Source organism: Talpa occidentalis, unplaced genomic scaffold, assembly GCF_014898055.3.
Source record: "Talpa occidentalis isolate TD23 unplaced genomic scaffold, MPIMG_talOcc4v2.1 talOcc4.3, whole genome shotgun sequence".
NCBI classification, from domain to species: Eukaryota; Metazoa; Chordata; class Mammalia; order Eulipotyphla; family Talpidae; genus Talpa; species Talpa occidentalis.
Window position 1 is genome coordinate 19,884,564 of NW_023603184.1, and position 25,219 is coordinate 19,909,782.

Genomic DNA, 25,219 nt, shown 5'->3' on the forward strand with positions numbered 1-25,219 from the left:
TGTGTTACATTTTCACACCCCACACAGACTCTGAAGATGCTACTCCATTATACTGAAGAACAAAATTGGTCTGAGTGGCAACTTTGAACTCACCTTCATTGTATTTGCCTTTGGCAGCCCACACACTCTTCTCAAGCCCACGATGAGATGAGCACAACTTTTGCAAGCCTGTGAGAAGGAACAAAAGAATAACAAAAAAAAAAAAAAATGCTTAGAAACTCAGTAGACCAGAAAGAGAGTAGAAAATTATCATGAAAAAGAACTTTTCATGTTGACTATAGCTGCTATAAAAATACTATTTAGTGTAGGTCAAATTAGTTATGAAGAAGTGTGTAGGAAGACATAACTTTCAGTAAATTGCATTAGAAACTAAGCAGGTGGGTAGGTTCTGTTTACTGTTATGCAAGCAGATTCAACTGTCATCTTTGAAAGAGCTTAGAATGGTTAGATTTTCCAATTACATTTTCCCTGTGTGAGTAAAATACTTTTCTAGTATTCTCTCTTAAACCTAAAAAACACCTATTTTTATCTTTGGTCTGCTCTTCTTTGTAACTGTGCTAAAACATCAGAATTCCGTGACCGTGACCTCTACTTCCTTGCCTCTGGAATTTAGCTCTGTACCTAAAACACCTTGTCTACCCACCACACCAAGAAAAGTCTATGCCAGTAAGAGTCACCTCTTAACTCACTTCAAAGACAATTTTCCAAGGGACACCTCCATTTAGAACCATTTATTTTTATTATTTACTTCTGTAATTTACTCTATTTTTAATTGCCATAAAATTGCATTATAACATTCTATAAGTTTCAGGATTTCATCCCTGAGAATCCACACATATGTAATCTACACCAATGTGAAACCGAAAAGTCCAAATTATCTTTCCTACACCATTGTCCCCTTTTCTCCGATTTACCTACTCTCTTTGCCCCTTCCCTTCTTGTATAGTCCAAAATTTTATTTTTGTTTTATTTAGCTCATTTGTTTGTTTACTCTAACGACTACACAGCCTTCTTATTTTCTTACATTATTGTTAATTTTTGGATAATATTTGATTTCTCCCCTCAGGTGTAGTCCCTGCAGTTCTCCCAGCCCCATAACTTTTTTTTTTTTTAAAGATTTATTTATTTATTTATACAAGCACTGGTTACAGTCAGAAGCGTGGGAGGTTGAGAAAATTCACCAGAGCCAGAGTGGGGAACAGAACAGGCAGACTGATGAAATACACTGCTGAGGGGAGCAGCGGGCGGCAGGAGAGGTCTGTGTGCCATGTGGGACCCTCGCCCGTGGCCAGGGATTGAACTGGTGCTGCAGAGGCTGCAGGCAGCTTCGCAACCCAGTGCTCAACTGCTGCGCCACCGGGGAGGCCCAGCCCCATAACTTCTATGACCCATCTCCACAGTCTGTTGTGATCTTCCATCACTTGTCTTAACCCCTCTCCCTCTCTCTGCGCTGCTAAATGCTTGAGACCTGTCGTCAACTTGCAGGATTTGTCTTTTTCCTGACCTTTGTTCAATTTCTCTATATTCCACATATAAAACAGTGTCAGAAATCTTAGAAGTGAAAGAGGTGAGACTTGTCAGTGTTGCTCACAACTACTCACTGATTCTATAAACAATGATCTCTAAACCAGAACAAGTCACACACCATCAGTGCTGAAACATAACCTATGATTGTTTTGTCTTGATTAGCATCAAAGTTGTTCGTATGTGACAATGTGGGATTTTTTTTGTGTTTTTCAAAGAACTAATGAGTCATACTAATGAATCAGTTAAGAATAAAAGTGAACCATGACTAATTGTGTGGCCTTGGGGAGTTCACTTTTCCTTAATTTGTCTCTGTAAAATGTAGGGATTGAGTGGATGATGGAAAGTCCTTTCTCCCCTGAAAAAAAGATTAGTTCCTAAATTATTGAACTGGGATAATATATTTTTAATCAAATATTCTGCAATCTGAGTTTTCATACAGTTGTTATATAGACATGGATAGAAGTATGGCTGATGTCATATGATATGGGATATGTAATACGTAATATGATAAAACATTAAGGATTAGATTTTTAAGTGAAATAGATTTTCTAAAAAAGAACATTTGTGGGAGGTTTAAAGACAAATATAGATGTGCCATGTGGGGAAATAAATACAAAACTTTATGAAACATAAGGCGGCAAAAGCTCTGCAGCTAAGGCAGGGAACTTTAGGAGGTGGGGAAAGAATTTTAGCTGGTTTAGCTCAAAGAAAGTTATATGTGTTTGAATGAATGTGTATTTTTGGTGTGTGTTGTGTTCAATTGTTACATGGACGTATGAAGACCGCATATAGAAAGTAAAGGCTTTGAAGCACCCAGGAAACAAGCCCACAAAGTGGGTACTTTGTTGATGTTGCTTGGTTAGTTGGACCAACTCTGTCCACAGCAACTCCAGGTCTCAGCCAACTACCCCAGATGGCAGTAGAGTCAGGTACATCATCAGGCTACCAGAAATTTCACATTTATGGGAGCCAAATAAGTATACATTGGAGCATATTCTCTGATTAAAATCCACTAAAATTAAATATTAACTATAAAATTTAATCTGAAGGGTGTGATCCTAAACCTCTAAGTTGTACACAATGTTGCAATACTACTTCAATTAAAAAAATCAACAACTTTCTGAAAGAGGTAATCAAGATAACTACAGAGTGCAGTATTTCTTAACATATATAAGGACACTTTCATTAAAAATGAGTATTATCACTCCTGATTAACACAAATTTAAACAAAATTCTATCAGACTGCTAATATTTCCAAAATCAACTGATAGCAGCGAGGGTTGATAATGTGCAGAGAAATCTGTGCTGTCAGGACTCTCAACTGTTGAGAGGACTCTCAACTGGCAAATCCCTTTCAGAGGGTGTTTGAGAGTAAATTAAAAACATAAGAACACACATTCATTTTAAATCAACAATTCTACTTCTGAGAATCTCTTTTACTGAAATACAAGCACAAAGACAAAAGATAGCTGCACAATATTTATTGCCAAACTGTACACAACAGTGAAAAACTAAAAACAAAAATTTGTATGTCAAAAATTTATAATCACATGAAGACATTAAATGAATGAGATGAATTTACATGTATTTTTATATGAAAATATAATATTCATAGCAAAAAATAAAATTTTAAAACTATTACATTATGACCCTTAGCTGCAATCCATCCTTTTGTATATCTTTACCTGTATTATGTAAGTTGGAAAAATTAAGGAAGAATGTATACATGAACCTATAATGGTGATTTCTATGCATGGCTTTGGGAGGTAATGGAGAAAATTATACTTCATTAAATACATATAATCATATATAATTTTATAGTAAGTATTTGCCATTTGAGAAAATTAATTTTGAATAAAAATAACATGAATTTAATGGGTAAAAGAGGGATGGATGTTACAATGTTGCTCATTAGTCACTATGTTATAAATGAATCCTAAACATTAAAGTATTATGTAGAAATTAATATACATTGACAATTGCCACATGCACTTAATTTACTATTTTAAGAGATACCTTTAATTCACTAAAAAAAGTCTAAATGAAAGTTTGTTCTCTTCTGAAAGCAAACAAAATATGAAAAAAATATATGAATACTAAAAATATTAATACTAATAAGAACAAAATGATATTATTCAACTAGCATGTTATAAAAGCTAAAATGTATAGTATTTAATATTTGTGAGGGTTTGATCATAAAGGCACTCATATATTTGTAGTGGTAATTTTTGAATTGTTTCATCATAAATTCATATGTGAATAATATATACGTTCAACAAAAGGTGAGTATTACAGAATATTAAAATTGTTAATCTCCAGGTAACATTTTCAATTTGTTTTTTTCCTTCTCTGAACTTTAAATATATTCCAGTACTGTGTGCTTTATATGTGTTACTTCTATAACAAAGCAAATACAAAGAGAATTTTGAAAGTTGTATTTGTTTAAGGTCCTTAGCTTATTCTTTAGAAGTACTTAGACTAGTGATTTTTGTTTTCAAATTGACTTTTGGACTTTAATAACCCCTATGTGAAGGAGCCTTTCTCCTCACTTCTCCAAAGATCAAGACAAAATTCAGTTCACATATGAGGAATTATGTGAGGTAGCAACCATGTAATCACTGGCAGACTGGCGGATCTTGGCAGGTGCCTTCACAGCCTCTGCCCGGTAGTTGGGGCTTATCAGGGATGAATCACCAGTCTCTTTCCCACTTTGTAATTTGTGATATTAATCACTCTTCACCACTTTTAACCATGACAAATTTCCAAACAGATATGGGCTTATCCAGATTATGGGGCTTAGACATGAGTTAAGAAGACAAAGGCTTATCTCAAGCTCACCTTGAGTCTAATTCTTTCCTTTGAGACTACACTAATAGGGAAAAAAAATAAGTCAACATTATAAGGTATTTTATCGACTTTGAAACTATATATGCACAAGCATCTTTTGCCTGAACCTTTCATTCATTACATGGTAGCTACAAATCCACTTATTTCCAGTTTTCTAGCATATTCCCCCTCTTCTCATGCTTATAAAATCATAGAGACAGAATATTAGATTCTCTTGTCTAGTGATTTTAAAACTGCAGTCCTTGCAACACTTGGAATCTGTCAGCTATCTCAAAGAAACATAGGAAGGTGGGAGGGTGTTGAGAAAGGGACCAAATGAACCACTCTAGCTCTGATTATATTTTTAAATTTTTCACTTTCATTTCTCATACAGCCTGAATGCTGTTCCTTTAAAAATATTTCAGTCACTTACCAAACCCATTTTACTCATTTAGTAGTTAAGAAACTAACATACAAGTATATTCAGTTACTTAACCAAGGTTAAGAGATCAGGCAAAAATCCAGGTCCCTAGATTTTTAATTACAAAAAATAATTCGAAAACTAATGACAATTGTAGCCTACTGTAGATCCCGATTTTCCACTGGGTTGTTATAGCTTATGAAACTAACATTACAAACAAGCAATTAAAAAAATAAAGAGGTAACCAGGCAACTGTAGTGCCATTTTCCTAGCAATAATTAGAGCGATATTGTGCAGGAATAAGGTTACCTTTGTTTCAGCAGAGCTGTTGCATATTTAGGAGAAAATAGGTTGAGCATCTGCTGGGAATTAGCATAGACCTTTTCCCTTACACCTGTTCTGAGGATAAATATAATGAAAGCTCTTAGCAGTTTGTTCCTATGTGGTTGCCAAAATCTGAGCAAGTAGCACCCTCTGGTCATATCATAAGATAAGGCTAAGTCTGATCTATGATGTGGCTCTAAAGAAAACAAGTAAGGTGAAGTTTGATGGGAAATTCTATGAGTGGAATGGTAAGCAACTCTGTTAAGTACACACTGGGCCAATTTCTTTTCCTTCCTTAAAATAGTTGATTTCTGTGTATAGTGTGAGTCAGTGATGTGGTTTTTGCATATGGCTATCCAGTTTTCCCAGCATTTATTGAAGAGGCTTCCCTTCTTCCAATGTATACTCTTGGCATCTTTGTCAAAGATTAACTGTCTGAATTTTTTTTATTTGTGTGTATGTATATGTAAAAATACTTCAATTTTTGAACATCACTTTTGTAATATTTACCTATACATTTTAATGACCATGTTGATGAAAAAAAAAAGAAAATTCACTGTTCTCAAAAATATATTTTTAGATATCTGAAGCTATCACTCAAATATAATTCCCAATATTAATGCACTAAAATAAATATCTTCCTTTAAGTAGTACTATACTATGATGGGTAAATTTTTATCTCACTGCTTACTTTTTAACTATTTTACCCAATTTTCCATTCCAGAGACTACTTGTCAAAATTTTAATTATATTAAACTAGAGTTTTTTCTATTCAAAGATGCTACGCATAAACTTCTTTATCTTTTTTTAATCTGTATTTCTTTGCTTTGCTTCACAACATAAGTGAAAAGCCCTAAGAAACCACTTAAATGATGAAATTGCTTTGAGAAAATCCCTTATCATCAGTAAAAAAAAATTGATCTGCAAAAAAGCTATACATACATTTTGACAGGTGAAATATAGTTATTTAATAAGAATATGGAGAAGTTTTAATAAACAGAGCCCACCAAAATGTCTAAGAAAAATCCAAGTCTGTAGGAGTGCTTATCTTAAAATGGGAAGAGAAAGAAGGTATTTCTAATATAGATGGAAAATATTAGGTGTAATTATTTTAGCAGTAATGTGAACACCATAAATATGTATATGTCCACGTAAATAAATGCAAAATGTGTGTGCACACACACACAAAGTTATAAATTTAGTAAAAGTACATTACAGAAACACAGCCCCTTTTTCTAGCCATATAGATTTGTTTCTCTGGGTTCCATGCTGCTTCATTGTGTACTGTTTTTCCCTGTTCTATTTTCAGTGGCTATTATCGTCACTACATGCCAGCAACAGAATTGATGTGTGTTATCATGAAAATATACATTCACCGTATTTTGGAAGACAGATAAACAATTTCATTTGAGTATCGATGTGTTTGCAAACAGCGCTCTGACATTTGAGTTGGACATTCCTAGAATATTCAGTAGTGCCCTGTCTTTGCTATTTTAGCATACGCCTTCCTGAATTTTCCTGTCAGCATTTGCATGTCTCTTCTTGAAGAGTTTCTCTCACCATCTGTGTCTGTTCATATGAAAGACAGGCTAGCAGTTCTATGAATTACATTTCCTGGGAATGTCCCTCAACCAGTGAGTAACAGACACTGTTAAATATGGGTATGAATCTGAGGCATGCATGTTATGTCATTTCCAAATCACCCAGGATTTCCAACAGGACTAAGCTACTGACACCCTCAAAGGTAATTCAATTACTTTATTGGTTTCCTCTATTCCCTATTTTATATCCCCACTTCTCTACCCTCATTTCCTGGAGTCATCTCCCAAATGAATTATAAAAATAAAAACCTGCCTGGGAAGTTTACTAATCTGTCTCTCAAAAACATGTGACCATGTTTTCGCAAGTACCAAGATCTAGATAAATAAGTCACTAAATCTCTACCTTATTTGAAGCAGAAATAATACGTATTTTTTTACTATGTTAAAACAGATCAAGAAGGAAAGAAACACAACTACTAATCACTTCTTCAAATACCTGTGCTCTAGGCACCATCCAAGTATAGAGATTTAGCCCTGACATCAGAATTTACTAACCAATTTAGATGTTTTAAGGAAGTACCCATTCAGAATATTGATCAAGAGAGTTGACTTTTTTTCATATACAAATGATATATTACTAACTTCTCATCCTCAGCTGACATTGTTTGTAAATGTATTAATTTTTTTAAGATTTATTTATTTATTTATATAAGCACTGGGTACAGTCAGAAGCGCAGGAGGGTGACAGAATTCACCAGAGCGGGGAACAGAACAGGCAGACTGATGAAATACACTGCTGAGGGGAGCAGAGGGCACAGCAGGAGAGTCTGCATGCTATATGGGATCCTCTCTGGTGGCCAGGGATCGAACCAGTGCTGCAGAGAGTGCGGGCAGCTTTGCAGCCCGGCGCTCAACCGCTGTGCCACTGGGGAGGCCCTGTAAATGGTAATTTAACTCATTCTTTTCACTAATAGCTAAACTATTATTGTGTTACAGTACAGCTAATGCATTCTTCTGGGTTACAAATAATAACCTAAATAGTTCTCTAGGATCAAATCCTTCTTAATCCATGCTGCATCTAGCCAGTGACAGGATTTAATACTTAAATTAAATCTTAATATTTATAATTTAATATTTATATCTGCCTCCTATAATTTAATATTTATATCTAACCCCTATCATGTTTAGGATAGGGACCCTGTTCAGTTTTTTTTGCCCTGCCATGCCTGAGATCATGTTCCTGGTCTTGGAAGCTTGGTGGAATTCCCTATCTCTCAGCATCTCAACAGTTCCAAGTAGTTGGGAGTGGGAAAATAAAATCGTCACAGAAGTGCAATGAGGGATGGGAAAACAAGAAAGAAATGTGGAAAGTGAAATAAGGGCCAAATAAGAGACAAACAGATGTATGCAGGTTAACAGACAGGCAGTTTGTTTTAAAACCTATGAAACCAAAGTAAGAGTCAGATAAAGATAAGCTTAAAAGTCTAGCCTTTAAATCTCTGAAAGCATTTTAGGGATGTTTAACAAATGGAAACACACTCAAGAAAATTCAGTGAATCTCATTAACAACATTGGGAGTATATATGGCATTTGAGCCCAGACCACGCCTTTTTCAGGTCTCTCCACAAAACAAAACAAAACTCAGTGTGGTGGAAACTCTACACCAAGTAGGTGCAGCCAATAACTCAGGGTTGACTCTGCAAACCCTCCCAGTCTAGAGCTACCATAACTCCTTGGAAGGATAGGATGCCAAAATGCTTCCTCCGCCGAAGATTTGTGTTGGAAAAAAAATTTTATTCTAGGCAAGAATCTGAGAGATATAGAATTCCACCCAGTACCCACCCACTCTCATCCCACCCACTCTCATCCAAAGTTTTGGTGCAGTAATGGGGGGGGGGGAGAAGGAGGCTTTGAAAGAACAGAATCAAGAAGCAATGCCAGACAATCAATTTGGAAGAAGGACATATCCCCTGCACATAGGCCATAAAAATTTTAAAGGTTAAAATACTGCTTTACTTAATTCTCCAGTGACTTCTCATTGAAATTAGGAAAAAATTGCTTATGATGGATTGCAAAGACTAATCACGCTTGCCTCTCTGATCTCATCTCCCACTACTCTCCTTTACTGAGCTGCACCCATATGACCTTTCTGATTTCCCTGGAGCACATCAAATTCATTCCTGCCCCAGAGTCATTGTTCTTGTTGTGCCCTGTACCTAGAATGTTCTAGTTCTTCACTGATCAACTCTTTCTCCTTATCCAGTTCTCTGTGTAATTGTTTCCTCTTCAAGAGGGGCTCTCACTAACCAAACTCAATAAAATTGCTTCGTCCCAGTTAATACTCTTTATGCCTTAAACCTGCTTTACTTCATTTGTAGCATTTATCAACACCTAAAATGATTTTTTATATTGGTTACTTATTTGTCCCCTGTTAAAAGCAGCATTTCCAAAAAAGAGACCTAAAGTATATGTATATTTCACCACTATATTCCTAAGGCTTGAAGCATTGCCTGACAGATAACAGACACTCTGAAGTTGTTGAATGAATGCAATGTGCAATAGGGTAAAGTAATTCTATTTAGAATCTAGTATCTCTGAATTTTTTATTATTAAACTTTGGCTAGGCTTAAATCTATCAGAAAAAAAAAATGTGCTAAGTTGTAATAAACTTGATGGCTGGATACTGGACTTAACCCCCTTCCTAGAGTTTTTCTCAGAAGTTCATATTTGCAGGTAAATAGGTAATGTAGATTTATTCATAAAACCATGAATTTTTCCAGTTTAATAATAGTAGTGTTGATTATCTATAGTTGGCAAAGCCACATTCCTCTCTCCTCCTATGGAGCTGCTTTCTAGGCATGATGCAGTCCTAAAGAGGGACTTGGTATTCTAGAGATGTGTTCTTGCCATTGCTCCAGGCATACACTGGCCAGTGAAACTGGCCTGAAATTGGAAGGACAGAGGACAGGGCAAATGAACCTACCTACCCACACTCGTTTGTGTTATCATTTAAGCTAGAATAAATTATTCTGGGTTTATTAGAAAAAAAAATATATAGCTAGGAAACTCCTTCCCATCCGTAAACAAAAAGATGACAACTGAAGAGGCCAAATTTGTATTTCCTCCTTAAGATACCTTCTTAGCATCTTCTTTAACTAACAGAAAATTTACTTTTACTGAAGTCTACTCTCATAGGGTCCATTTGCGTCTTTCTGAGTGAGCATTCTCAAATGTCAGTGATAATAGGTAGCCACCAAGTAAATTAGTACTTCTTGATCTTAAAAGCTAGTTAGGAAAGAAAGCAGTGATGATTTCCTTTCAAAACTGACTACCCTGTCATACATGTTTACATCCAGCTCACATGGAGTCTGTTATCAAGCCCCCTCTCAGGTTGCTTCTGCCTCTGTGCCCTTTTCTCAGGGGCACCTACCTAGCAGTTTGATTTCAAAGCTGTATAAAACAGTAGTTAGGAGCAAAGGCTTAGAAATATCTGCTGCCTGGGTTTCAATCCTGGTTTCACCAATTATTAACTGTGTGACTTTGGGTAAATTGCTTAACTTCTCTGTGCCTTAATTTCTTCACCAGTAAATGGCAGAATAATACTGATTATATATTGCTGCTATGAACATAAATAGGGTCACAGTTAAGATCACAGACTCTGAAGTTAGAATTATCAGGGTTCAATGCCTAACTCTTCCACTGACTCTATGACCTTGGATGAATCATATGACACTTCAGTTTCTTTATCTCTAAAATGGGTATGACCAAAGGCCTTTATTGGGATTAGAAGTAGTAAATATGTTAATGAATGTAAAACACATAGGACACTACCGAGCACACAGTAATTATTTAGTAAATATTGCCTTTGCCTATCATAATTTGGAGAACAAAATTGGAGTACTTAAAGGCCATAGCCTATTTAGTAGCTGTGCGTTAAATATTCCGCTAGGTAGTCAAGGTACAATAATGTTCAGGGAAGACTGGACCCTGCACTGATGGTACTCACAGCCAAGTCTAGCAGCACACACCAGAATTCAGTGCACTCTACTTCCCCCTGCCCTGTGGTTTCTGATTTCATAGAAAAATCGCAAATGTGCATAGACCTAATTTACCTGCTATAGCTAGTGAACTGATAATTATGTTGGGAATGGAAAGGCAAACCCATATATTTATTCGTTTACAATACTTGTTCCTTTCTGCTGAAAATCTGAATGTTGACCTAGGTTTTCTAAAAGAAACAATATAAATAGAGAATCTCAGTAGGTTCTGGTGCAAAATTAAAGATTCTCCGAAGATGGCCGAGATGTGCAGCCATCCAGAAGCTTCTACACAAGCAACAACTGATATTGCCAGGATGCAGAGTCTTAGCATTTCAGGTGCTCTGTGCCTTCACAAAAAGGAAAGCCCACCTACGTTACCTGGTATCCTTGCTAAGCAGAGTAATGTGATACAGCAACAGCACCATCTCCTGAGAATTTCAGGCTTCACCCAGACCTACTGAATCAACTGTATTTTAACAAGATCCCAAAGTGATTTCTATGACAAAGATTTGGGAATCACTGTATGAGAGTGACTTTTCAGAACTGACTGCAGACTGCAATCATCTAGAAAACTGAAAACCAATGACTAGTGCCTGGGCTTCAACCTTAGCAATTTGGATTTAAAGGTATGGATTATTATAACATTTGGTAACAACTGGTAGGGTACTAATATTTTCCCAAAGGATTTCAGGGTATAGTCAAAATTCAGAACTTCTGAGCTCAATACTAATATGTCGTAGGTCTTCATAACAAAATACAATGATTTCTTTCACAGCTCTGAAGAGAAAATGTTAAACTATATCAAATACACATCTTTGTGGTCAAAAAAATTATCCCCCCATCCCGGGTTTAATTGTCACATGCTGATTTCAAAGCCCTAAACACCCTCCCCTCCCCACCCGCAGCTATTTCTTCCATTCCATTTTCAGGATGGGGAATACTGACCTGCTTATTTTCAAGTGGAAAACAAAGGCTGATTTCCCCAGCCTACTGAGCTAATACCCATCTGTTAAGATGGAACATTGCCGATTCAAGAAGTGGTATTTCCCACTTTATCTCACGTCAGGAAATTAGAAGTGAAATCCAAGGGCCTTTCAGAGCTCACGGCATCTGACCCATGAGGGAGGCAATCCCAAATTAGAAACACAGGCTGCAGTGGAAAAGCCCTCATCCTGGGGACCTGAAGGCCACCACCTGGGTGATGCCTTTATCTCACTCATCCCTGCACAGTGACTGCTGCTACGCTGGTGTCACTGTCCTCATGCAACATTTCATGATTCAGCACATGACAAAGGGGAGGGGCATCTGCGGTTGCCCTGTTTATTCTGTATCTGAATTCAAAAGTTTAGCATTAATGGAAATTATCAAATAAGAGTCTATAAGTGACTAGCAGATCAACTGGTACTCAAGTGGTTCCTATTATTTTTCTGTTATTATTTTTAGTGATTAGGCATATTTGTGTTATTTATTAAGTTGGAAATATTCACACTGTATCACTCAAATGCTCCTAAAACTTCCTCTGGTAGAAAAATATTAATATTTGAATATTTTTGATACTCATATCATATTGAATATCACATTGAAATATTTGATATTCAGTAGCATATGACCTTCTAGGAAAGCCAGATTTGGGGGTCATGTTTCCAAGACACTTTAATTGTAAAATATGTGTTAAATATTCACTTAAAATACAGCATAGTGAATAAGACAGAACCAGTCTAGCTGTAAATAACTTACAATAATAGCATAGTTTCTATTAAATTTTATAAAAGGAGTCTCACTTGCTAAGCTATTTTTAAATTGTTTCTTCACCACAGTTTAAATTACATGCTTTGTTTCCAGTTATGTATTTATTTACTTTATTTCATCTTGTCTTTCCAAATGTTTTTTATTTTATTTTTATTTTTTTTATTTTAACATTTATCATTTTTTTTACATTTTTTAGACAATATTTGCTTCCCCCCTTCCCCCTCAGATTGAATCCCCATAGAATTTCCTTCCCCAAGGCACCCTTGCATCATCATGATGAATATTCCAGACTCTTAGGCAAAATGTGAAAACAACTTTGTAGAGATAACAAACCTTGATTAAGTCTACCTATGACTAAGGGGTTAGGAAGTAACTCCACAGTTATCAGAAAACGTGTATCGTGAAAAGGAACTGCATGGTTGTGGCTCCCTCTAGTGGAAATCCTAAGGCAGGGCGGCTCTTACAAAGCATTTTTGTAGTCAATACTTGAATACCACACTAGAATCCCACTCGGCCAAATACCATCGCTTAGTGGGAGGAAGGTCAGTCTTCAAAAGGTGCATTTCTTAAGGCAGTTAATCTAAGAAAAAAGTTAATTTATATTCTTCCACTTCTGAACTGAAGGTTAGGAGTGAAGTGAAAATTCTCTATTCATGTTCATAAACATAAATAATGAGTATGGAAGCACTCACCTCAGTTTGGTTTTAAGGATTAAATGAAATATATTTCTCACCCAGTCTTTCTCTGCATCTGTAACAATATGCAGCACCAGGGAATCAAATTTGGATCCTCTTTCTCTCGAATGTGTGGCATCAGGGAATCAAATTCGGATCCTCTTTCTTTCATACTTGGCCTCACATTCAGTGCAGCAGCAATTATATTTTATGCCGCTCTGTTCCATCTGCAAACCATTATGTGATGCAAACAACCATCACTTGTTGCCCAGCCCTTGAACTGCCCTTCCTATTGCCCTCAATTGTTTTCACATGATCCATGTTTTGTGCCATTAGAGGGAAGGTTTGTTATGTCTGAGATCAATTTCTTAAACCTTTCCCACTGCCCTTGGAACCCGCTCTTTCCTGACCTCTAAGGCTGCAATAACCTGTGAGATACGTGCCCCCCAAATTGTGTCATATCACTCACCCAGTCCTTGACTCAGCACACTGCTTTTCTTTCAGTCGCCCTGTAGGGGCAGGAATGGGCTACTGAGCAGGTTTTCTATGATCCCATGCAGACTGGGTAAAGGAGGATAGAGTCCTGGAGACCTCAGCAGGTTTGCAGGCTTTCATTGGGATTTACCAGGTCACACGGCAGGCAGGGGCGCTGGGAGGCCAGGAGGCTGGCAATCCTCCCAACCCCCAGCAAATCCTCACTCTATCTGGGCTCTCCGGCCTTCTCTCACATTCTCTCTGCTCTTCTCATGGCTCTGCTTCTCTCTCAGCTTCTCTGCTCCTCTCTTGGCTTCTCCTGGCGTCCCCGTGACGCCGCCCTTAAAAGCCCAGTCTTAGCCCAGGTGAATCCCATCTACCTATGCCCACACCCTATTCCAGGTGCCCACCCTCAGGCATGCATTCAGGACCGCGAGGATCCATCATCTATCCTGATGGCGGGAGGGCAGAAAAGCCTGACATTTTTCCTCACTCTACATGCCCTTAAAACACCTAGAATTGGGCCTCCCTGGTGGCACAAATGATTAAGTCTCAGCACTATCAAGCTATTGCCAGCCACCGCTGCATGACTTGGATCCTAGCCAGGGACCTGACCCACATGGCACAGCAGATCTCTCCTGTCTCACCCGCTGCTCCCCTCAGCAGTGTATTTCAGTGGATCTGCCTATTCTACTCCCACTCTGTCTCTGGTGAATCCTCTCACTCACCTATGGCCTGCACCCAAGTTCTTGTGTGCATAAATAAATCAGAATGAATCTTTAAAAAAAAGACTGGAATTTTAAGTTTCAGAGTCTTGGCAAAGGCTGATCCCACCCTTTAATTGCAAATTTCTCATTTTTCTTGTCTGATTCTGTCTCACCACTCAGGTATAAGTTTGAATAATGCTTTAGAGATTTCTATTATTAAATTTGTTCTCCTATTTTTCAATTTTCTTTCTCATAACACACTGTTTGAAGAGCCAGGCACTCATTACAATGTGTAGCTTTTTAATCATTTATTATTCATCTCCCTCATTAAAATATAAGTCCCAGATTCATCTTCCTGGCAACTAGATTCCTAGTATCCTGAAGAATTGGTGCTTCTAAGTATTCACCGAAGAGACAAATTTATAGGTGGACTGATTTTTATAAAATTATTGCACAGATTGAAGGGAGTAAGCCCTACAATGCCAATCCGTTTCATTTTCCAGGAAGATGTGAGCTCCATTAGGTCTCATTTTAATAACACATATGAGTTACTTTTTATGATGTACTAGTTGTTAAATGTTTTAAGTAATTAAAGATATGGGGCTTCTGCCCATGCTTACAGAGCATCCTCACAGTCATACAATTTTTTTTAACTTTGTAAGATATGGTTATACTATAAGTGACATCAATTCAAAGAGGATTCACATGAATCCTGCATGAAAAATAAAAATGTGAAATACAATGACATAACAGTTCATATGTGAAAGGAAATTAAGAGGATTTACATTACTCAAGAGATATACTGCAACTTTACCTGGCAATGCTAATAAAAAGTTGTGGACCAATTTCATTAAATTATTTTTTACTGAGCTAATGTTGGTTTACATCTCTGTATATATTTTCAGTGTATAGGTTCACACCTCTTCAGATGTATGTTACCATACCACACCTACCACCAGAGTGCAAATAATCCTCCATCATGGTCCACTGAGTCTCCTATACCCATCTTGATTCCTACTCTTTTCCCCCTCTGATAGATTCAGTTCTGCAATCATATATCAAGGATTCCTTTCAGTTTTTTATGGTCTCTCACTTTTTTTCTTTATATTTCACATATAAGTGAAGTCATCCAATATTCATTTTTCTTCTTCTGACCTATTTTACTTAACATAACCTCCTCTAGCTCCATTCATGTTGTCACAAATGGCAAGATTCATCTTTTTCAAAGCTGCATAGTATTTCTTCGTGTATATATGCCACATCTTCTTAATCTACTCATCTGTCCTTGGGAACTTAGATTGTTTCCATAATTATTCTATCTTAAGTAGCACTGCAATAAACAAGAATGTATATATCCTTTGAATTAGTGTTTCTGCATTCTTCAGTAGATATCTAGGAGTAAAATTGCTAGATCATATGGTAGATCTATTTTTAATATTCTGAGTAACATCTATACTGTTTTCTACAGAGACTGGACTACTCTACATTCTCACCAAAAATTTATGGGGGCTTGTTTTGTGGGGGTTTCCTCCATATACTCACCAGCGCTTAATAAACAATACTTTTAAACAAATAATGATTTAAAATATCCATTCATTTTAGAGGAAACAAGTCTAATTTTATGTAAAAAATACAAAAATGCATTCAAGCAGAGATTCAAAGAGTATGTAATCAAGATTTAGAAAACTAATTATGGAGCTGTGACACGAGTTTACTCAAGTTGCTATTTTTCTGGATTTTATAATGTTTGTTTCAATGTTGTAACATAAAAATCAGAGATTGTTTTAATTTTCTCATTTACTTCCTAATTCTATATATGAATTCTTTAGGCTTTTCCTTCAAAAGTCCCCCAAAACTAAAGACCACTCAGGCTTTATGAAAAACTTGAAATTTCTTTTAATGCTTAGTGTAAGTGCTACTGCATAAATATTGTTTTCAACTGGATAGATGAAATCTATATTCTTTCCATTTCATTGTCATCATAACAAACCTTAAAGGCCACAAAGTGATAGATACAACACTAGCAATAACATTAAATTTCTTAATTAAAATATTTTGTCTATTTCAGAAAATAATAAATACAAATAATAAGATTTCTTTAAAACTACGGAAGTGGGAAAAAAAAGAAAACAAAATTGGGAAAAGATGGATCTAAAAGTGAAATGTATATGCAGGATGCCAGCTATGGATTCCTCTAACTTTATTAGAAGTAGGTGACCGATTGCCTGAGTCTCTTAACAACCAACAAAGAGAGAAAAACTCAAGCACAGGAATCAAATAATCTACTAAAGCAAAAGGAACAAGAAACCAAAAACCTGTTTGCAGATTGATTCTTGGCCTCGGATTTTTTTTTAGTATGTAGAAGGAGGGCAAGCCAAGATGATATGGGCAGCATTATGAAATATGTTTTCAACTGAAAACAAGGAATTTCGGGCTTTTTGTCCAACACTCTACAATGCAGGCTGATGGCATAATAGCAAAGCCAAGTTCAGGAAAAATGTGTTCCACTGACAGTTCAAATTATGGAGCCCCAAGCTCTGCTTCACAGTCCCCTGCTGCTACTATTAATTCTAAAACAGAGCAGACAGTGTGTGAGGGCAGAGAAATGGTTTTCAAGTATTTCCTTGACACAGGGAAGGGAGGGGAGGGAAGGAATTATGGCTCCCCAGTGGTGCCATCACTGATGGGCTGTGTTTTAAGATGCACTGGAGCTGGGCTGGGCAGACATCTTCCACCAGAGATGAGAATGTTAATGAAGATAATTGCCAGACTGTTAATTCTGCCTTGCTGGTTGCAGGGGGGTTAATAGGGGACAACGGACACTAGACAGTGATATATTTTCAGGAAACTATTAGCACATAACTCGGTCTTTGGGCTGAATCATTCTCTGCACTCTGATGAAGACAAAAATTTCATGTTCTCCTGCCAAACATTTTGATTAAATTTCCTATACTTTTTTATTGTTGTTTTTGACCCTTATACCCCCAAGTGAAAATTACTGCAGTGAGGTAAAAAAAAGTTTATTATTTTATAATTACTCCACATTACAGTATCTTTGTTGAATTTTAGTTTCTGAAATATAAAATTTCCCATAATCTTTTAAAGCAAGTTTGAGGAGGGTTCTCTCTCTCTCTCTCTCTCTAACCATCTGAGGTGGAGTTTGGGCAGTGTCAGATAAAAGTAATTGGGAGCAGGGCCCCTTTTAGTCTTCATTATTGTTACCTCTTGAATTTTCTAGTCTCCCTAGGAGTTCAGATTGGCTTATAAATGCTATTTCAAAGATGAACATGAAGAGAAATCATCATCTCCTATTAATTCATCAAATGTTCATTTATTAGCAGAAACTAATTGAGTCCTTATGATGCCTGCCATTTATAAATGTATAACTATGTCCAAGTTCCTTAGCTTTTTACAACTTTATTTCTTCATCTATAAAATGGAGATAATAATGTAAATTACTTTATAGGATTAGAATTAGAATTAAGTGAGCCACTACATAAAAAGTACAATGAACAGTGCTTGGTATGAACTGAAATATCACTGCTACCATGTGCCAAGGGCTAGGAATAATTTGGATAGAGACAGGTACAATGCATTCTTACTGATTTGGGCAGCCATGAAAACAAGCTTGTTACACTTCTGATTCCAGGAAGTGTGAATGACTGGCCGCCCAGTGCTGTGTTCTAAACGTTATGGTTTTTATGAAAAGGAATCACAGCTTCTCCCTGACAATAACTGAGTGCGACAGGGGTGCTAGGGAGACACCATTCCTGGAAATGGGGAACGCTGCTGACAGGCAGTGATGATAGTAGGGTTACCTGGTTTGGGAAGGTGGTAGGTGGGGGTGGGTAGTAGATATGACTATAAAGTGGTAGCACATGAGATGTCTTTCTGGATAGCATATTAACTGTATCTTGATTTCAGAAGCTCATAACTCTATACATGTGGTAACATGGTAACATACTGGAAGTTATACACACATACTAGGCCAATGGAAGTTTTTAAAATTATACTCAAATTAAGAACACTGTGATTGGTGAGACCGAGAAATATCTATTTTCTTCGTGTGGATAAATTTACCTCTGACTTAAATTGCCTCTTAGTCGGCCCTGCCACAAGTGAAGGCCAGGCAAACCCCTGCGGCGCAATATAGGCAGTGGCCGCTAGAGGGCAAGCTTACCTCGCGCTGTGGTCAGCTAACAAACATGCATTATTCAATGTGCGACTGACCAGCAAAGGTGACAAAGGTGGAGGTTAGGAAGAGTCCATTACTGCAAAGAGAGAGATCAGTCTATCAAGTGACAGAGATTAAATATCATCTGAGTCAGGCTGAAGCCAAGCTAACCAATTATGCCCGTCAAACCACAAAAGCAATGAAAACCAGAGATGAGATATTATTTGGTGAGGATGACCTTTAGAGGGAGGAAGCAGGTGTCAAGCAAGGTTACTTTCAAACACATAAAATTGGCTACTGGAAATCTATTCCAATCTGAAGTAATCTTAACAGAGACCGCAAAGGATAGGGAGTGTTGTTTTAACTGAAATAGCAAACTTAATGTTATTGAAATATGACCCCTGAAGGGTCTCCTCTCTTGTGGGAAGTTATTGCTTAGGAAATTGACCCATATTTGAGTATAAGCATAGACATCCTAAAATAATCTGTAGATAGATAGTTTCATCTTAGATTCAAATTCAGCAGTAAAATGAAGCCAAAGTTTCTTGAAGGGGAACTGTTATCAGCCTCCGACTTGGCAATGGCCGCTAAAATTTTATTTCTTTGATTTCATCCCAGATCTTCCTAATCTTATGAGTTGGGATTTAGACATCTGCTTTATAGACAAAAGCCTGAGGTGATTCTTTTCATTGACAACATTTAGGGACAAAGGTAAGTCACTTCGGGATAGGTACACTTAAAACTGTGCAAGGCCATTCTGTTGGATCAGGCTCCTAAGTATAGCCAAGGACAAAGATACATTTTATAAAGCAGGCGAGTCCTCTGTATGGAGCACCAGAGTTTGGCCACAAACTCTGCCAAGCATTATATGTACATTGTTGTATTTTACTCTCCCCCAAACAGTAAGGAAAATATTGCTTCCTTTTACAAATCAGAGAGACACAGCTCCAGAAAGCTTAATTGACTAATCCAAGGTCACTCATTTTAAAAACCACCAAACCAGAATGAAAAACAACGTCTATCTTAACTCTAAAGCTCTTCAGCTAATAAGAAAAGGAGAAAGAACGTATTTAAATTCTATGTATTAATTTTCTCATTTCTTAGACCTCAGTTATTGGACTAGATGTTAACCCCACCCCCTTATGAAATTGAAATCTGCCATTCGGGAACATTCACTCAATATGGTGAGACCTGATCTCCAAATTACATAGGAAAAAGTGAATCTCTGATCTACAATTGACTTTAGAAGAAAACATTACTCCTACCTCTTTACAAAAAGAGTATACGGTTTCCCCCTGAAAGAAATCCATTAGGATTTCTTTGATTTAGAGATGTTTGTAGAATTTTATAAACTATATACCTTAACACTGAAAGTCAAAAGAAGGTCAGGAATTTTATCTTTACCAAAAAATAAAGTGAATAAAAACCCTGGAAAATTATTGTAAAGCTTCTCTAAAGAATCATTATTTCATGAAATTCTAGAGAATCTACAATAAAGTTTACGTTCACTTAATTCTAATTGATTTGGCCATTCCAATTAAATAAATCTCCCTTTTGAAATTGCATTTCATTTCAGTAGTATGTATTAAAAGGTATCAGTTTACAGATAAATTCATTAATTCATTTTAATATATATTGTCCATTTTCACAAATATATTTTTCTAAATCAACAAACATACCCACACAAAATTAACCCTTAAAAATCAAATGACTTACAAAAATTTCCTCTGAAATTCATGATGCTATATTCCAGGTATAAAGATAAATTATAGCATCTTAATTTAACCTATCTTTAAGATTTAAATTATCAAGCACATATATTTGATTTTTCCTCCTCTCAGGCATTTTTATTTTATTTATGTATTTTTTTGACATTCAAAAAGCTTTATGTAACTAATGTATACAGCTTGGTGAGTCTGGACATAAACAACATTTGTGAAATCATGACCACCACCGATGCTACTGTGTTATAAAGAACAAATTAATACACATTTGAATAAAGCAAAAATTGTGTGATCTCCTCTCTCCCTCTCCATACTTCATCCCTAACCATGGCTCAGGATTTATCGTGTGGTCTTTTAGATTTATACGGGGAAATTGTTAGTTCAGGAGTAGATAGTACGAGGATAATGAATAGGTACAGTATTTTTCAAATATGAGCACAGCGCATCACTGAAGTGCTTTGGCATATTTTATTTGCATTTACAAATTCTCAAACAGTGAAATGATGCTCTGACGAACGCAAGGCGAAACATGTGCTATTTACAAGTCACCAGCAGATGGCACTATATAGCATTTGTATAGAGCTGTGTAGATCTATGATTATGTTCAAAGTTTGGGAATGTGGAATATTAATATTAGTCATGTCAGTACTCATGTATTTACTCTCTCAGCGTCATCTCAAAGTTTTCCTGTGATAATTAAAACAAATAAAATCCCAGGGACTTTCAAAAAGGAAGATTTATTCTCTTTCACATTATGCAGTCCACAGGAGTGAATACCTTCTCTGTTCCATGAATCTATCAGTTCTCCATTATGAGACAAGCTGATGGAAAAGGCAATATATGAGACATTGCAGGATCATCTCAGGTGGAAGAAAAGATGGAGAATGGATGTTATTGTTGAAAAGTACCAGGTATACCTTCTGCTCACACTTCATTACCGTATTTAAGTTCTTTGGTCAAGTTTGACCCCAGTGGAACTGGGGTGTGTAATGTGGGTGAATAAATATTTTTAATAATAATAAATTATAATATTCATGTTTAACAGTAATGAAATTGTCCTTATTCAAAACTTGGTTTTCAATAACACTTACCATATATCAATTTCCCTGTGGACATTTATTTTGTCTAATTTTTCAATACCCATTTGAAATAATCAAAGACATTTACTGATTAAATGAGTACATCTCAAGGGGAAAGATTCCTTTGAGATAGATGATTGATAAATGATAGACAGACAGACAGACAGAACTTGGGAAGACACTGACCTTAAAACTTTTCACAAGAATGCAAGTATAGAAACAAGTATAGAGAAATTGTTGTAAACATTTTTATACCCAAATAATATGTCATCAAGAAGAAAATTAAGGAACAGAGTCATTTTCATTTTATTGTTTGAGAACTTTTTTTGTCATGTATGAATTCATTGTGGAAAACAGATCTTCTGTTATTTTTTGTGACTATTGTCAAATATGCTAATTGGTGAGGTTCACTCTGAAGCCTTATATATTAAGGGTTTTCTATTTTTAGATTTGTTCAGAAAAATCATGACCCAATCCGAAAAAAACATTAAAGTTCCTACTAGTAGAATGTGAGTCACAACTCTGTTAAAACCATTTAAGATGAGACTCTTCTTGTAATACTGTGGCAGGAAAAGCATGGATATTTGGACAGAGAAGAGAGTAATATATCAATTGGTCTTGATTCCCACAAATACATTTACCATATTAAGTAGTTATTAGTCTCTTGCACATACTAATTAATCTCTTGTATTTCTGTTTTACCATTTGTAACATGGTGAGTCTTGCAAATAAAATTCTCACTGGTTATTTATGAAGCTTGTCATTATGTATTAATAGGTTCTTCATAGCATATTATTTTCCTTCACTTATTGAATTATTCTACACCCTTCCGAGTTCAGTTCAGCACCATCTCAAAAAACAAAAAAATAAAAGCAAACAAAACAAAAATCACAAGGAAAATCATAGGAGGCTAATGGAGTGTGATTAAGTTCAAACAATAAAATCTATCAAAGATATTAATTAAAACTGGGAAGAGACTTTGATATATGAAAGAATCAAGTATAAACTAGTCCATTATAAAAAGTATCATCTTTCTCTTTCCCACTATTACTTTTTTATTCACCTTAGCTTAATGAAAATAACATGGAATTTGTCAAAAAAAAAATCTGAGAAAATACTGAAGTTTTGTAACTTAAAACTAGGAAGCATAGGTCAGTTATTCAACATCTCTAACAGTTTCTTCATCCATACAATCCATTTAATAATTTTCATGAAAATTTGAAAATTTTGTAAAAAATGAGAAAAAGTTATACACACTCAGAAAAGAATACATGCTCAGTATATGATATTGCTGTTCACTTTTTCTTTTTTGTCCAGAGCTTTGGAAGTCTATACACATTTAAGTTTTGCCCCCAATTGTCCAATATATAAAATGCCACTGTATGAGGTGAAAGCACACTTACATTAAATATTTTAGAGAAAAACAATATAAATTATATATCAAAGTCTCAAGGTGGCATTTAAAAGCAATATTTAACTTTAAAATGTTTACAAAGATCAACTAAGTATCTTCAAGTGGTGATGTGAAACCTTTAAGTTATTAATACAAGAAATTAAAGAGGGCCTCCCTGGTGGCGCAAGGGGTTAAGATGCAACCCATGAAACTGTTCGAAGCCACTGCAGCATGAGTTCATCCTCGGCCAGGGAGATACCCACATGGTGTGGCAGACCTCTCCTGACTCGCCTGCTGCTCCCCTCAGCAGTGTATTTCAGTCAATCTGCCTGTTTTGTTCCCCACTTTATCTCTGGTGAATCCTCTCACCCTCCCACACATCTGGCCTGTACCCATGAATAAATAAATAAATTTTTAAAAAGAAAGAAATTAAAGAAAGGAGACAGGACAAGGAAGAGTTACAAGAGTCAGTAGAAAGAGCTGAGGGGGAAGAAAGGAAAGAAAACACTTAAGCACTACAATTCATTGTTCTGCATAATGTTGGCCCAATTGTATTTTCTCTCATGGAACTGGAATTCATGAATCTTAAATAATATCCGATTGGGAGTGATTTTTCTTCCAGTAAAGGATTTTTTGACATAAAAATAAACAGTACACCCTATGTCAGGACTCCATAAGTAACCACCATCTACACCTAGCAGGTGCAGATTTACTGCTCACAGGGTGTGTCTGTTGCAGAGAAAACAGGAAGTAGGGGGAAGCTACATATTGGCCTCAGGCAGATTTCTACTTATCCAAACATCTTTTTCAGAATCTAAATGTTTCTCTAGCTTCTTCCTTCTTCTCACCAACCAGTGAGCTCTTCCTTGTGCTCCAGTTGTGCTGAACTCCTAGCACTTCCCTGTGCATGTCTCACTCTTTCCACAAATTTCTTTCCTCTCCTAGCTTATGCTAACACTTTTCAAATGCTCTCCGCTCCTATATGCCTGCTCTGACCTTCTTTTACTATTATGCTCCTTTTCTCTGTATCAATCTGCATGTCATCAATATGTAATGTTTGGGGCCTCCCCGGTGGTGTAGTGTGCTGAGCACAGGGCTGTGAAGCTGTCCGCAGCCTCTGCAGTGCCAGTTTGATACCTGGCCGGCCAGGGAGATTCCCACATTGCCTGGCACACCTCTCCTGCCTCATCCACTGCTCCCCTCAGCAGTATACTTTGGTCCTTCTGCCTGTTCTGCTCCCTGCTCTGTCTCTGGTGAATTCTCTCACCTTCCCGCGCCTCTGGCCTGTACCCCAGTGCTTGTATAAATAAAATCTTAAAAAAAAAATGTAATGTTCATGTGGGGCTTGCCAGCTAAATAAAGGCTGTGTAATTGTCTACTGTTGGGCATGAAAAATCACCAATAGGATTTTAACCAAGACCCAAACTACTTTAGTGTTCAAGAGTTGTGGGATTTTCCCCGGACTCTGAGCTGGTAAATTGTGGGAAATATCATATTTATATGTATGGAGTAAATTTTTCTTTGTGATGCTCTGATCAGGTGATCATTATCTCAGTTGTGTCCTCACCATGTTTGTGCAGTGGCTTATTCTTACTTCCTTTCAGGTTCATTAAGTCTCTAGTATGATAAGTGGGACTAGGGAGAAAATCATGTTGGAAGTAAAATCATTTAGGAAAGGTGCCTGCTCAGGTTAATGTAGCTCAGGATTTGTGGATGCACCTGGTCTGGGGCTAGGAGATTTGTAACTTCTTTGACAGTCAACAGAGACAGCAAACATGGCCCCCAGATCATTAGTTTTAGTAATCGTCTCTTAATTGAGATGATCTTTTTAAAAGTCATTAAGTGAATATTATATAAATATGTTAAGGCTGACACCTTTGACTTAACACTTCAGTGGATGTGATATTGCTGGCGAAGGGGCCATTGGTATCCTTACGTGCAGCACTTCTGCCTTTGTTTAGTAGAGCCTGTTACAACAAAGATGTCTGCAGGGAAGGGATACATGGGTGACTATTTGGCTTGTGCGCTTGGCACTATCCTTGGGATTTGAAGACTTATATTTGTTAGTTGAATTAACTTTTAATTGGATTTTAGTTTCTTAAAAATCAGAAAATATATGCACTGTCTGGGTTATAGTAGGTGTGCAATAATAGTGTTAAAATCAATTAAGGAATGCATTCTAATTACTAAACCTTTAAAATCAAAACCACAGAGAAATAGGCAAGGGGTTAAGTCTCAGCACTATGAAGCTATGTGCAGCCACTGAAGCATGGCACAGCAGACCTCTCCTGTCTTGCCCGCTGCTCCCCTCAGCAGTGTATTTCAGTCAGTCTGCTTGTTCTCTGTCTCTGGTGAATCCTCTCATCCCCTGCATCTCTGGTCTACACCCCAGCTCTTGTATGTATGAATGAATATATCTTTAAACAAACAAACAAACAAAAAAGAAATGGGCAATGATGACCGAGACAGGGGAGAGATGTCAGAGTAACTGAGTGCTGGGAATGAGCAATTTTGAAATTTCTGATATTGACCTTGGCCGAGGTACGCTGAAAAACTCCACTGAGAT

At 36.6% G+C, this 25,219-nt stretch overlaps 1 protein-coding gene across 10 annotated transcripts in view; it reads right to left on the minus strand.

Annotated features, from left to right (window-relative positions):
* The window catches only part of ANO3 (anoctamin 3), a 391,782-nt gene that overhangs the window by 214,066 nt on the left and 152,497 nt on the right, over positions 1–25,219 (minus strand). For all 10 annotated transcript variants that reach the window (XR_008553472.1, XR_008553471.1, XM_054699326.1 and 7 more), the window contains one exon: positions 94–168. Coding sequence is in view for 7 of the 10 variants with exons in the window: in XM_054699326.1 (XP_054555301.1) it covers positions 94–168 (75 nt within the window). In the remaining 3 variants the exon portion in view is untranslated. The remainder of the gene's footprint in view (positions 1–93; positions 169–25,219) is intronic.